The 15351-nt window shown below is 39.0% G+C and overlaps 1 protein-coding gene across 2 annotated transcripts in view; it reads right to left on the bottom strand.

Annotated features, from left to right (window-relative positions):
* Window positions 1-15351, bottom strand: part of LOC140731954 (AT-rich interactive domain-containing protein 2-like) — a 322272-nt gene that overhangs the window by 190636 nt on the left and 116285 nt on the right. For both annotated transcript variants that reach the window (XM_073053964.1, XM_073053965.1), the window contains exon 3: window positions 12748-12845. In XM_073053964.1, coding sequence (XP_072910065.1) covers window positions 12748-12845 — 98 coding nt within the window. The remainder of the gene's footprint in view (window positions 1-12747; window positions 12846-15351) is intronic.

Here is a 15351-nt window from a genome sequence, read left to right as displayed (position 1 = left end):
AACTTTCATTCTCAATGCTTCCACAATTCCAGTTGATTATATATCCTCATCTTCCTTCAAAAGCCCTCCATCTCCACCACTGCCCCACCCCCCCACTATAGCCAACCAAATGGTTTTGTTGCACTCACTGCCAAGCCCACACGACAAAAATGGTCTGACAATACAAGATGGTTGGGGCCTTGTAAGAGAAAAGGCACATGGAACAGGGTGATATGGAGCCTTGCAGTATTCAACTTGTTTTTCACTGCCCATTCCACAAATCTCACTGATCTTACTTTGATCCAAATTTCCATAATTTGGTAACTTTTCGCTAGTTTCCTATTCACAGCCATTTCATACAGAACTTATGAAATGCTCTTTGAAGCTCATCTAAAGCTTTCTTGGGGCCCCTCAGAGTGAATCATCCCCGCAAAGAATCATAACATGACTTGTCATAAAAATGCTTAATAGTTTATCATCTTACTAGCATTTGCATAAATTTGAAAACTCAAGTCATAATAGAGGTACCAATTAAATAAAAATTGTGGTTATTAGATAAAGCATATCTTAGCGCAAGTTTAGAAATTTATAGCTCAGATAATGAGAACAGAAAAAAATTACACAAATATTTTCTCTGTACAATAAACAAAATCAATGTGGAAAGTGGAAATTCAGTTATACATGATTGCAATTGTTCCATTTTCTCAATTACTTGATTGGTTATGTATTTAAATAACATGCAACAGAGAAAACATGGCATTCAGTACCACAGAAACACCAAAATGAGAGTGGAGATTGATTGCACTGTGGTCACAGGAAGAAAACAAATCAAAGTACATACATGGGAATCCTTTTGGGCACATCAACATTCTCAGTGACCATTTTTGCACCAACAGATACTGCTTGTTACTTCTGTACTTACTTTAATGTGCTATATAACAATAACAACAACTTGTATTTGAATGGAACCTCTACTATAACCAATCCTCTTTATATATTTCATTGCATTATTGAAAAAAATACACCACCACCACACTATGTCAAGTACTACAGCAGAGAAGCAATGGCCAGGTTTAAGGAATGAGAAGCAGCAAGTTTCAAGGAATGCTAGAAATGAAAAAGAGACCAATGTTGAAAACAATGTGGGCATGCAGAAGGTTCAACTGATTACAAATTATAAAAGTGAGAGACTGTGGATTTGAGAAAAAGAATGAGCTTTGAAATTAATGTTTAACTGGAGTTCCGTATTAACCAAACACATAGGGAAGAAGCTAGAGGAATCTGGTGCAAATTGGGCCATGGGGAGCAGAATTTTCAATGAACTTGAACTTATTCATTCACAGGATGCTGACATCACTGACAAGGACAACGTTTATCCCCATCTCTAAATGCCTTGAATTGGTGGTGAGCTACCTTCTTGAATTCCTTGAAGTTGAATGGCTAAAAACAGTTCTTTTGAAAGAATATTAGTGATTTAAGTGGGTCATGTATCCACTGCTGTCTCATATGACATCATTAATGATGCTGTCATTTAAGCTCACAGCTACGCTACAGTTGTACAAAATGTTGGTTAGACTGCACTTGGAGTGTAACATGTAGTTATGGGCACCACACTATAAGAAAGATGCGATTAAGTTGGAGGGTGCAGAAAAGATTAACAAGCATGTTGCCTAGTCTTGAGATATGAACAAAGACCAGTTCGGCTGGGGACCATTTTCCCTATCTGCCATACTTAGATTTGAACTCCATCATCACACTGAGTTCAAGAGCATAACAATTTTGCTACCACTCTTTGTTTTATGAGTAAGGCTTGCCAATAATAAATTGGAATGAACAGATTCTGAGGTACTAATGGCAAAAACAAAACAATGGCAGTTTCTGAGCAATGTTACACAGGTGAACTGCCTCCTGATCCACATCAGTTACTGCCTGAGCCACATAGCTCCGACGTTTGTTTTCCTTTCAGACTGCAGACTTTTTCAACTTTATAATTATACAGAGAGGCATTTTCCACCAAATTTAATACACATGAAAAAACATTTATGTTTGGGCATCTCTTTTTGACATCACAAGTGTATAGGCGTTAGGATCAGAAAAAAGGCTGATGCTATGGGACAGATTACAAAACAAGCATGATTTTTATTATACTGAGAATGATAAGGATACAACGATAAGCAAAGGGAGTCTTGTTCATTAATTCAAAGACCATGTAATAATCTTTTCTCTAAACAACATGCTTACATTCAAATTTGAGAATCGTCTTCATATTACTAGGAGGTGCTATATTATGGTTCCCCCCACCCCCCCCCCCAAAGTATTCTACATTATAGCTTGACTGGTGAGACTCTGATATCCAATGCTCACACCAACACTAAGATCTGAAACACTGTTCACACAAAACAGTACTTCAAGAGTTATTGGGAAAATAACTTAGAATAGAGACTTAATACCCTGCTGCTGCAAAAAAAAACTTGCAATCACAGTTTATTGGAGAACTCAGGACAGGAAACCTCAGTCTGTAATCATCCCCAGAATAATTTCTCCTCAGCAGTATCTTGAGCTGGTTTCGTTCTTCAGAAAACCTGGAATTCAGGCTTCAGTCTCTAAGCAACAATTGAAAACTGATGGTTTTATTTCCTCTAAAAATGAGATCAAGAGGTACAAATAAGCTTTCAAAATCTGAAAAATGTTGATGCAATAGACAGTAAATTATTTCATTATAACCAGCAAATGAGTAACCAGAGAACACAAGGTCCTAAAACCATCAACAAAAAGTATTCCAAAATAATGAGATCTGAGGAGTTATAAATTAATCCAGACATAATTCAAATGAGGTACAAATATGCTGCCTGGTTAATTGTTAAACTTTTGGCTGAGATACAAAGACAAGTGAAGCACAGAAAGAGGAATGATGTGAAGTGTTACAACTGAACACCTGGCACAAGCACAGGGGGAAAAAAAATCAGTAAGTGCTGAAAACTCCATCATTTCTTTTGTTCATTGTCCAATTGTTCCAAAAATTTAACTTTAAATTTCAATTGAAAATTCAGGCACTCGCACACTGTTTATTCTGTAAGTTAATTACTAAATGGTTGCCTTCTCTATTTTCAAATTCTAGTGTAACAATGCCAATCTTCTTGGCTCCTGACTATTATGAACTGATTCCTCCAAAACCATCTAATGGCTAACATACAGCAAAATTCTTGCTCAAACAGAAACAGAACCTGAAATCACACAGCAAAACGGGCAAGATCTGGCAACATAGTTACAGAGTTCAATCAGCAAAAACAAAGGTAGCACATAATACAATGATTACCACAGAGAAGCAGCTGGCTAACACTCAACTTTTGTAAAAAAAATGCACCACCCTAACATGCCACCTACACTTACCTGTCTGCTATCTTTCAACATAATCAACCACACTACCCTTCTTCAAACTTCATTTTCCCATCGTCTATTTCACAAAGATCTCTTTCTAGTTTCACACTTGCCCATCCTATCACAGTTGAAGCATTTCAAACATAATCATCTCTTTTCACCAATCAAGATACTATTTCCTTCTTCATAAATTTACTCACAATTTCCCATTTTTCCATCTACATTTTACTCACTAGCTACATCATCTATCCATTCTTATGGAGTCAGCTTCCCTATATAACAACATCCAACTCTATCCTGTCCCTCTATTTCTTGATTCACCACTATTCTATTGATTAGATGTCCAACATCATGTTTTGTATAATCCACGGCTCTCTCCAGCTAAACTTTGGGTTACTCAATTTTTCACCTCAGTTCCCTCCTACTAATCCAATTCCCTGCTAAAGCAAATGTCTCAGCCATAATCAGACAGCTCAATATCCTTGCATTCCACTTCATCAAAGCAGCACTACAGCAAGACAGTACACTTGTATCATATTTTATCACCTGTACCGATCAGTCCTTCCCTGATATGCAGTTTAAATCAAGTTCCTTTATTTTATGGACTAGTACCCACCAGTTCATCTCAAAAACATATCAATTAAGTTTAAACCTGTGGGTCTAAAAGGACTTGTGACTTCAAATTCCCTTTGATCCATATGTCACATTTACGGATAACAATTTGAGAATGATTCCACAAACTGGAAGGTAGTAACTTAATATCATTATTTAAGATAAAATAAAGGAGCGTGAAAATGGGAGAAACTATAGAGTTAGCTTAATATTAATAGTAGGGAAATGTTTATATCTATTAAAGAAATGGTAACAGGACAGTTTGAAAATAAAATGACTGGAAAAAGATGACATGGACTTCTGAAAGAGCAACAAATTGTTTAATAAATCTTTTAGTGAACAGATAAAGGCAAATGAATTAATCTGGTATAATTACAGAAACCTAACTCAACATTAGAACACAGAATAATGACGGCAATATATTCTCAGATTTGGATTTGGTTAATAGAAAAGATAGCTGTAATAATAGGGTCATTTTGGGTTAAGAGGCTGTGACCCTACTGAACATTTTTTTAATGTTGAGAGATTTAAGAATGATAGGATTTGGAAGGATCAGAATTTCTGTGTATGGGAACCACTAAAAACAAATGTTTAGGTATAGTAAGCTACTAGAAAGGCAAAAGGATATTTGCCTTCATTGAGAGAGAGCCTGAGTACAGCATTTTCAATCATATGTAGCATTGATGAAATTGTTTTTGGAACATTCTGTATAGATTTGATCTCCACATTGAAAGGAAGAATATAAATATGATAGAGCAAAATGATTCCTGGGGTGGCAGGTCGTCATCTGCAGAGAGATAGCAGTATGTTTCTATACACTCGAGTTCGAACAGTTAATGTTGATCTCATTGAAACATAACAAAGTCTTGCAGGATTTGACAAAGTAGGTGCAAGGTTGAGGTTTTCCTTAAATAGGGTGCTTGGAACCAAATGGCCTATTCCTGCATCTATTTATTATGACAGCAGAATTTTGTGTAGAGATTACTGATGTTGTCTGATATAAATTATAGGAAAGATGTCAACAAAATAGAGAGTACAGAGAAGATTTACTAGAATGTTACCTGAGTTTCAGCACCTAAGTTACGGGGAAAGATTGAACAAGTTAGGTCTTTATTCTTTGGAGCGTAGAAGGTTGAGGGGGGACTTGATAGAGGTATTTAAAATTATGAGGGGGATTGATAGAGTTGACATGGATGGGCTTTTTCCATTGAGAGTAGGGGAGATTCAAATAAGAGGACATGAGTTGAGACTTGGGGGCAAAAGTTTAAGGGTAACATGAGGAGGAATTCCTTTACTCAGAGAGTGGTAGCTGTGTGGAATGAGCTTCCAGTAGAAGTGGTAGAGGCAGGTTCGGTATTGTCATTTAAAGCAAAATTGGATAGGTATATGGATCGGAAAGGAATGGAGGGTTATGGGCTGAGTGTGGGTCAGTGGGATTAGGTGAGAGTAAGCATTCGGCATGGACTAGGAGGGCCGAGATGGCCTGTTTCCGTGCTGTAATTGTTATATGGTTATATGATTATAAATTATTATCTATGATGAAAGATCATTGACTGTGGTTCTCTTTCCACTGATGCAGAATATTTCTAGTATATTCTGTTTAGATTGAAAATCACTGGAATAGGTTATTTGTTGAGCATTCATTTTGTAATTCCCATTAATCGGGAAACAATGGATTTGGGCTGGATTTTTAAAGTCCAATTTCCCATCATGAATACAGATCCTATGACAATGATATGGGGCTAGGCACAGCAACAACATTGTGTGAAAATCAAACCATCAATTCTTTATTTGTTGCCCCAAAACTCTAGCAGGACATTTGCAACCAGCAGCCTACCAATTGGTTGTACTACAAGGGAAATTCTGATTTACTCGTTCAGCAGGGATAATACTTATTGTACACATTTCAGGAGATTCTCCCTTTGCCATCAGGAAGGAGACTGCTAATGTTACTTCCTTTCAACTTTATCTAGTTTCTGACATGGAGTTTCTTTCATGAAAATGAAAGGGATTTCTGTTTATTAACACATAAACCGATGGACCAATAATGGCTGTTGGATAACTTGTATATTACTTTGTATAATGCTTCCAAACCCCACTGCTAGACACACTACCCCCAGCTGACAGTAAAATGTATATGCAATACTGGGAAGGATCACTTCTCATTTAAAAAAAATAAAGATCATTTCTTATTTAAAAGATAGTTTTGAATAAGGAAGTCTAAGGCCTGTGGTACATAGATTCTTTCCCCATTACTTTACAGAGATTGATTCATTATGGCTGTTCTGATGATACTTTTGATACACCCAGGGAAAACCGATGCATTCCACAGGCAGGACGTACAAAATTTCCTTACAGAACGATGTTTATACTGAACTCCGAACTTCAAAATGCACCGAGCTATAATAGCGTTGTGCTAACTGCAATGCTACCAAATTTTAGCATGTCAGTCAACTGCCAGAGTCCCACATGAAGTCCAGCAAAGACATGGGCTTCCAGTTCTGTCAGTATTTACTAGACCTCTGTGATTAACATTACACTTGTGAAAGCACAGGTTTATCAAATTTAAACTGATGAATCCTATTAGTTCTGTTTGAAACCACTGGCATAAACCAGTGAGATCTCAGAATTTCTATGATTTCCATACAAAACCGCCATGATTTTGTACACTGCTATCTAACCTCCTTTCAAACTTTTCTGCTAAAGACAACCCCAGATTTTCTGGGCTCCTTTTTTTTTAATTAAAATAAAACTTGATATTAAGTGACACAAGTATGGCTGATGAGCTGAACATTCATTACCCATCCATAATTGCACATGGTTGTGGTAATAAGTTGACCTACTTCAGTCCTTCCAATAAGACCCAGAGACAATGAAGGAACAGCAGTATATTCTGGATCATCTGAGACACAGATAGCATAGAGAAGATATTCCCATGTATCTTCTACCACTGACTGGGTCAAATAACATGGCTAACTTAAAATCTTCCTGAATGTTTTTGGAACTGCATTGAGCTACAAAAGTGAAGATTATTCCATCTTCTGCATTTTTTGTCTCATAGAAAGTGTGGTAGATAGCCACAGAAAGGCTCTAGGATACAAGGTGAGTCTCCTGCTAAAGGATATCTAGCTGTTGACCTTCTCTTGTACCCAATATTTACATCACTGGTCTATTGAGTTCCTGGTCAATGGTGCCCCTAAGTACATTGGTGGTGTGCATCGAGGCAACATAAATCCTACTGAATTGAAAAGGTGGGTGATTAGAAACTTCCTTGACCTCGGCACTTGTATGACACAAATGTTACCTGCTATTTAGTCCATACCTAAATATTGTCCAAGTCCTATTATCTTACATGTACAGCCATTTCATTCAGAGACAACCTAAATGGACTTCCTTGAATTTTGAGGCTGTGCCCTCTGGTCTTAGACACACTCTCTACAGGAAATATCCTCTCCACACCAAATCTATCTCGACCTTTTTATATCCAATACGTTTCAATGAGATCACTCCTTATTCTTCTCGACTCCAGTGAGTACAGGCCCAGAGTCATCAAATGCTTCTCATATGTTAACCCTTTCATTCCTGTGATAATTCTTGTGAATCTCCTCTGGACCCTTTCCAATGCCAGCGCATCTTCTCTTAAATGAAGGGTACAAAACTGCTCACAACAGTTCAAGCATGGTCTGAACTTTAAAGCCAAAGCATATATCATTGCTTTTGTAATCTAATCCTCTCAAGATGACAGTTAACATTGCATTTGCCTTCCTTACCACCAACTCAACCCGCAAGTTAACCTTTACGGAATCTGCATGAATACTCCCAAGTCCCTTTGCACCTATCACTTCTCAATTTACTCCACATTTAGAAAACTGTTCATCCTTTAATTCCTTCTGCCACAGTGCATGACCATGCACTTCCCTACACTAAATTTTGTCCGTCACTTCTCTGCCCATTCCCTCAATCTATGCAAGCCCTCCTGCAAACACCCTGCTTCGTCAACACTACATACCCTCTACCTACCTTTGTATCATCCACAAACATGGCCAACAAACCATCAATTCTTTCATCCAAATCACTGGCATATAACATGAAAAGAAGCAACGAACTCCCTTGACACACTACAGCAGTCAACCAGAAAGGGCCTCCTTTATTCCCACTCTTTACCTCTTGCCAGTATCTTCTATTCATGCTACTATCTTTCCTATAATATCACGGGCTCTTATCTTGTTAAATAGCCTCTTGTGCTGCACCTTGTCTACAGCCCTCTGAAAATCCAAATAAACAACATCTACTGACTCCTTTGTTTATCCTGCCTATTATTTCCTCAAAGGATTCCAACAGTTGTGTTGGGGGAGATTTCCCCTTTAGAAAACCATGCTGACTTTGGCCTATTTTATCAAGTTCCTCCACGTACTCTAAAACTTCATCTTTAATATTAAGACAACAAAATCTTTCCAACCACTGAAGTCAGGCTAACTGATCTACAATTTCCTTTCTTCTGCCTCCCTCCTGTTACAAGAATCATTCCTTGTAATAATGATCAGTGAGGCACAGAGAGATCTGTATTTACTGACAAGTACCTTTATTGTCTCAACTGAAGAACATGTGAACTTATACAACCAATACGTATATGCACACCAACTAAGTGTTCCTGACCTTCCATGAACAGTCAAAGAACAGAAAAGATATTACCAGTTATAAAGGAGTTTCTGCTGCTGGCCACGTGTTCCTCATAGTTTCATTTCAAATTTCCATGTGTCTGTGGGGCACCTCACATCAGCGATAGTTGGTCTCCTACAGAGTTACCGCCACCAACACACTTCAGGTGTCTGCTTTTATATTTTTTTCTTCCCAAGTTAAATATTGCATTCCAGTGTCATCTGCTGTAGGTCATGTGCCTGACCTTTAACACCTTTTTATTGGCTCTGCTCTTTATGGCTCTTTTAGTTTCCTGTGGGTTTTTTAAAAATTCTGAATCCTCTACCTTCCCACTAAATTTTGCTATATTATCTACACTCTCTTCAGTTTTTAATGCGGTCTTTGACTTCACTTGTCAGCCACAATTGCCTTATTCTCTCTTTGAAATACTTTTTCATCTTTGCGATGTATCTTTCCTGCATCTTCTGAATTTCCCCCAGAAACACCGGCTATTGCTGTTACCTTGCTGGTTTCCCTTTCCAATCAACTTTGGCCAGCTTCTCTTGCATGCCTCTGTAATTCCCAACAGTATCCAAATCTGCATACTTGAATTGAATTGAATTGACTTTATTACTAACATCCTTCATATGCACGAGGAGTAAAAATCCTTATATTACGTCTCTGCCTAAATCTGCAATATGCAATTACAATAATTTATAATAAATATTATGTTTTATGTACACAAGGATAGTCAATATAACATAGAAGTACAGTTGTGTCAGGATGAATTAAGCAGTCTGATGGTCTGGTGGAAGAAACTGTCCCTGAGCCTGTTGGTCCTGGCTATTATGCTGGGATACCATTTCCCCAATAGCAGCAGCTGGAACAGTTTGTGGTTGGGGTGACAGAGTCCTGCAATTAGGGGAAATGAAGTTCCCATAGTAAGCAGTGATGCAGCCAGTCAGGATGCTCTCAATCGTACCCCTATAGAAAGTTCTTAGAATTTGGGGGCCATACCAAACTTCTTCCACTTTCTGAAGTGAAAGAGGCGCTGCTGTGCCTTTTTCACCACACAGCCGGTATGTGCAGACCACGTGAGATCCTCCGTGATATTTATGCTGAGGAACTTAAAGCTGTTCACCCTGTCAACCCCAGATCTATTGATGTCTCCATTCCTCCTGTAGTCCACAACCAGCTCCTTTTGCAACATTGAGGGAGAGTTTGTTTTCTTGACACCACTGTGTCAGGGTGATGACTTCCTCGCTTTAGGCTCCCTCAATATTATTTGAGATTCGGCCAACCAGTGTAGTGTTGTCAGCAAATTTAATTAGCAGATTGGAACTCTGGGTGGCAACAGTGTCTTGGGTATACAGATAGTAAAGGAGGGGGCTTAGTACACAACCCTGAGGGGCACCAGTGTGGAGGGTCAAAGGGGTAGAGGTGAGGGAGCCCACTCCTGATGTCTGAAAGAAAGACTTTGCAAAGTTGATTAGGCAGGAGATGTGACTATGTTGCATCAATTTGGGGTTTAGATTACTGCCAGGTGATCTTATTCTGTTAATGTAACAACTTTGCTTCAACCAAACAGCTTGCTTTCAGAAAGCAGATTAGCAGGAAGACATTGCTGGACTTGGACTCAAACAGACCAGAAATTTTTCCCTGAAGGATGATTTTGAACAAAATACGTTAGGTTCTGGAATTCGCTGGAAACAGTAATAAAGACTAGCTTTTAAAATTCAATTCCATGTTAAAGCTGTCCTCTTGGCCCTTTGTTCATGACAGAGCTAGCAGGAAAGTGGTAGAGAGTGGGCAGAGAGAGAATAAATGGGATATAATGAAGGGAAAAAGTAAAGTTGTCTATTTCACAGGAAAAATAAGAAAAAGCATATTACAGTCGGCCCTCCTTATCCGCGAGGGATTGGTTCCGGGACCCCTCGCGGATACCAAAAACGTGGATGCTCAAGTCACTATTCAACCTGCCTCAATACGATGGACCTTAGGACCCAGCGGAACCTTAGACCTTATTTAACCAACCTGTCTCAGTGCAGTGGACATTAGGATCTGGCAGCCTAGCTCTGCTTCTGTTCACGAAAATAATCACGATCACAATTGAAAATAAAGTGGAAATAATAAAGCAATCGGAAAGAGGTGAAACACCATCGGTCATTGGAAAAGCATTAGGCTACAGACAGTCAACGATCGGAAAAATTTTAAAGGATAAAGTGAGAAAGGCCCTGCCACAATGAAAGCTACAATTATTACTAAGCAACGCAGTGGTTTAATTATTGGGTTTTGGGTTTTTGATCCTCCACATCAACCAGACACAGATGGAGAGCGCGCTCGGGGGCGATCTGTCACTGGATCGAACTCGGGAACTTCTGTTCCCGAGCCCGGCGCTGAAACATACGTTCTTAAGTGTTTTATATGCATAGAAAGGTAAAATCTATACTATATACTAAGACAAACGTTTGACTAACTGATGTTAAATAATACCAGATATACCTGTTCCGACTTAAATAGTAAGAGAACTTCCAATTTCTTTTCGATCCTGATCCACGGTAACCTACGCACATCCTCTCGTATACTTTAAATCATCTCTAGATTACTTATAATACCTAATACAATGTAAATGCTATGTAAACTAGTTGTTATACTGCATTGTTTAGGGAATAATGACAAGAAAAAAAAGTCTGTACATGCTTGAACAACAAGTGCTGGAAGAGCACTTCCAGGTTTTCTTGATTCGCGGTTGGTTGAATTTGTGCATGCAGAACTCGCGGATAAGGAGGGCCGACTGTATAGCAGTGAGAGATTGTAGAACTCCTGAGGTGCAAAGAGATCTTGGTGCTCTGGTACGTGATTCACAAAACACTAACATAAAGATATAACCATTAATTAGAAAAGCTAAGAGAATACTGTATTTTATCATCCGGGGAACTGAAATTAAAAGTAGGAAGGCAATGCCTCACTTATATAGAGACCACATCTGGAGTACCGTACACAGTATTGGTCTTCAAGGAAGAATGTAAATGGAAGCAGTTCAGTGGTATTTATTAGACTGACACCTGGAATGGTCAGGTAGTCCTACATGGAAAGATCATACAGGTTTGTAACTGACAGTGTCTAGAAAAAGCAAGAGGGAACTTGATTAAAAATTATCAGGTGACATCTGGCATAGATCAGCCATGAATGAAGGGGCAGGTTTGAGGGGTCAAACCTACTGCCAGGTTTCTCACTGTTTTTTGCCATTCATAAACCACGTTTTAGGATATTATATTTACCATTCCCCAAGTGATCCCCTTACTGATCAATTTGACTCACACCATTGCCCAGAACCAGATAACGGCAATTATTCCATCTTCGCTGATCAAGGAGGTATTGAACTAGAAACTCAGAAAAAATCTCCCATTGCTTACCCTTTCCTCTCGTATTATCCAAAGCATTCAATTCTAATTCCACATTACAATCAAAATTCAAAGTTCAAATTACAAAGTAAATTTACTGTCCAAGCAGGTAGTCACAGTAAACCAAGGAAGTACATTGGAGTCAATAGGCCGGCAAGAGTCTGACCAAATAATTACCTTTAAACAGTTATCCTACTACCCATCCTTTACACCTTCCTGAACATATTGTAATTAGGAATATTTAGTGTCCACTCCTAACTTTTGAAACCACATCTCCATTAGAGCCACTGCATTATTTCCACATGGCGGCACCACCACCACACAATCATATTTGCTAGAACTTTACTTTTGCCAAGAACATATTTGTTAGTGGCATGGTGCCTGGAAAGATCTGAAATTTGAAATTTCTATTCCCATGTCTCTTCGTCCATTATCAATTGGAAGCATGACTTTGGTATTTCATGACAATATTCTTGATTTCTCCCTACTGCATATGCACTTAGTAGAAGGGAAACTGCTTAGACCATCCATTGTATTATGCAATTGTAAACCAAACATTTGAGAGAATATAGAAATACAAGTTAAATACAATACAATTGACTAATCTGAAATAAAGACATTATCAATAATTAAGTGACTAAGCAATTTAGTTAACCTGAAGAATTTCATGCTTGTGTTAGCACAGAAAGAACCAACGTGCAAACAGGATAAGGTGTATTCACTTATTTTCACTCACCTCAGGTAGTACTGCTTCAAAGCAAAGGCCGCATTGGCACAACCTTTTGGAAAGTTGAATTCCTCCAGAAGATCCGCCCAGAGACCTTTATCTGTTACCTAAAAAAGTAAATGTAGGTATATTTAAAATTGTGCACACCAAACTGATAGCAATTCTTAAATTCTTACTACTAATGTTTAGCAAATCAAGTCAAGTCAAGTCACTTTTTATTGTCACTTCGACCATAATTGCTGGTACAGAAAACAGTAAAAACGAGACAACATTTTTCAGGACCATGGGGCTACAGTACAAACAACACAGGAATAAAAACTACACTAGACTAGACTACAGACCTACCCAGGACTGTATAAAGTGCACAAAACAGTGCAGGCATTACAATAAGTAATAAACAAGACAATAGGCACAGTAGAGGGCAGTAAGTTGGTGTCAGTCCAGGCTCTGGGTATTGAAGAGTCTGATGGCTTGGGGGAAGAAACTGTTACATAGTCTGGTTGTGAGAGCCCGAATGCTTCGGTGCCTTTTCCCAGATGGCAGGAGGGAGAAGAGTTTGTATGAGGGGTGCATGGGGTCCTCCATAATGCTGTTTGCTTTGCAGATGCAGCGTGTAGTGTAAATGTCTGTAATGGCAGGAAGAGAGACCCTGATGATCTTCTCAGCTGACCTCACTATCCGCTGCGGTGTCTTGCGATCCGAGATGGTGCAATTTCCGAACCAGGCAGTGATGCAGCTGCTCAGGATGCTCTCAATACAACCCCTGTAGAATGTGATGAGGATGGGGGGTGGGAGATGGACTTTACTCAGTCTTCACAGAAAGTAGAGATGCTGCTGGGCTTTCTTTGCTATGGAGCTGGTGTTGAGAGACCAGGTGAGATTCTCTGCCAGGTGAACACCAAGAAATTTGGTGCTCTTAACGATCTCTACCGAGGAGCCGTCGGCATTCAGCGGAGAGTGGTCGCTCTGTGCCCTCCTGAAGTCAACAACCATCTCTTTTGTTTTGTTCACATTCAGAGACAGGTTGTTGGCTCTGCACCAGTCCGTTAGCCACTGCACCTCCTCTCTGTATGCTGACTCATCGTTCTTGCTGATGAGACCCACCACAGTCGTGTCATAAAATTACATAGCAAAATCTGTTACGGTAACTAGAGTTGATGCTCAGTCAATTCATTCAATCATGTGCTGAAAATTTTTCCTTCTTTGCATTATTAGTCATAAGCCATGTGTACTGTTAACATTGACAAGTGAACAAATCAAAATTATGATCTTGGTGTACTTTCTACAAATCCTCTAAACCGCAATTTTCTTGCAAATTTTGTTGAATCCAAAGCAATTTACAATTAAAAAAAAAATTCTGCAGGACCTGGAAATATAAAAAATTAATATTGCTCATTTTCAGTCATAAACTTTCACTGCAATGACAAACAGTGATGGGTACAGCCATCTCTACACATGCTATCTGACCTACTTAGTGGTTCCAGAAACAGTGGACTCCAACTCATGGGACCATCAGTTTATTGGGACAGCCACTTACTTGGGGACGAAGGGTCTCGGCCCGAAACGTCAACAGTGCTTCTTCCTATAGATGCTGCCTGGCCTGCTGTGTTTCACCAGCATTTTGTGTGTGTTGTTTGAATTTCCAGCATCTGCAGATTTCCTTGCGTATGCATACAGTGAACAGTTTTTAAAGAGTCATTTGCATGTGTTGATGTTCAAAAAAGCAGTGTTTTTTTGTCACTGATAGTTGGTGAGAAATAAGTAGAAAGACAATTCAGAACTGTTTTGCTCAGTGCAGTTTCAAGCATTCAGGCTTGGAGATGCTAGAAATGGACAGGAAATAAAACAAAACAATTTCACCATTTCAACATGTTAGGAACTACAAAGAATTTGAAGGTATCAATCTTGACTGTTACAATAAAAATGAAGATTTGGAGGATGCAGTTGTTGAAAGCATTGCCTGAAGGCAGTGCAAATCTTTACTAAGTGTCTGCACTGATTTTCTTCATTTACAGTCACCAACTATAATTTGAAATGCACTGGATGAATTCCTCCATCAATAACTATTAAGGCCTAATACACAGTTTTGCAGTATTATAATAGTATTAATAGTGTTCTAATTTAAAAGAGGTGGCAGTGTATGCTTTTTGGTCAATTCTTGTTGGTGCAGGGGTTTTGGGGTTATGTCAATTACTTGTTCCCCTGACTCAGAACAACTAACAATTAAACATTCTGTTTGCCTCAAGAGTTCTCATCCATGATCCTGACCGCAGTTTACATACCACCAGTGGCCGTTTAAAAGCAAGCACTCACAAAAACGCACAATGCTGTCTGTAAACAAGAAACTGCCCATCCTGATGCATTTCAAATTATAGTTGGTGACTTTAACCAGGCCTTTTTGAAGAAAACCCTACCCAATTATAACCAGCACTTAACCTGTTGCACCATAAGTCCCAACATGCTAGACCACTGCTACACTACAATAAGGAATGCCTACTGTTCCTTTCCAAGACCGTATTTTGGCAAGACGGATCACTTGGGACAGAGCCTAAAGAGCAAGGCTCCAGAGATCAAGACAACCAAGAGGTGGTCGCAGGAGACTGAGGAACGGTT

Source organism: Hemitrygon akajei, chromosome 8 (genome assembly GCF_048418815.1).
Source record: "Hemitrygon akajei chromosome 8, sHemAka1.3, whole genome shotgun sequence".
Classification (NCBI taxonomy): domain Eukaryota; kingdom Metazoa; phylum Chordata; class Chondrichthyes; order Myliobatiformes; family Dasyatidae; genus Hemitrygon; species Hemitrygon akajei.
This window is presented reverse-complemented; position numbering and strand designations above follow the sequence as displayed.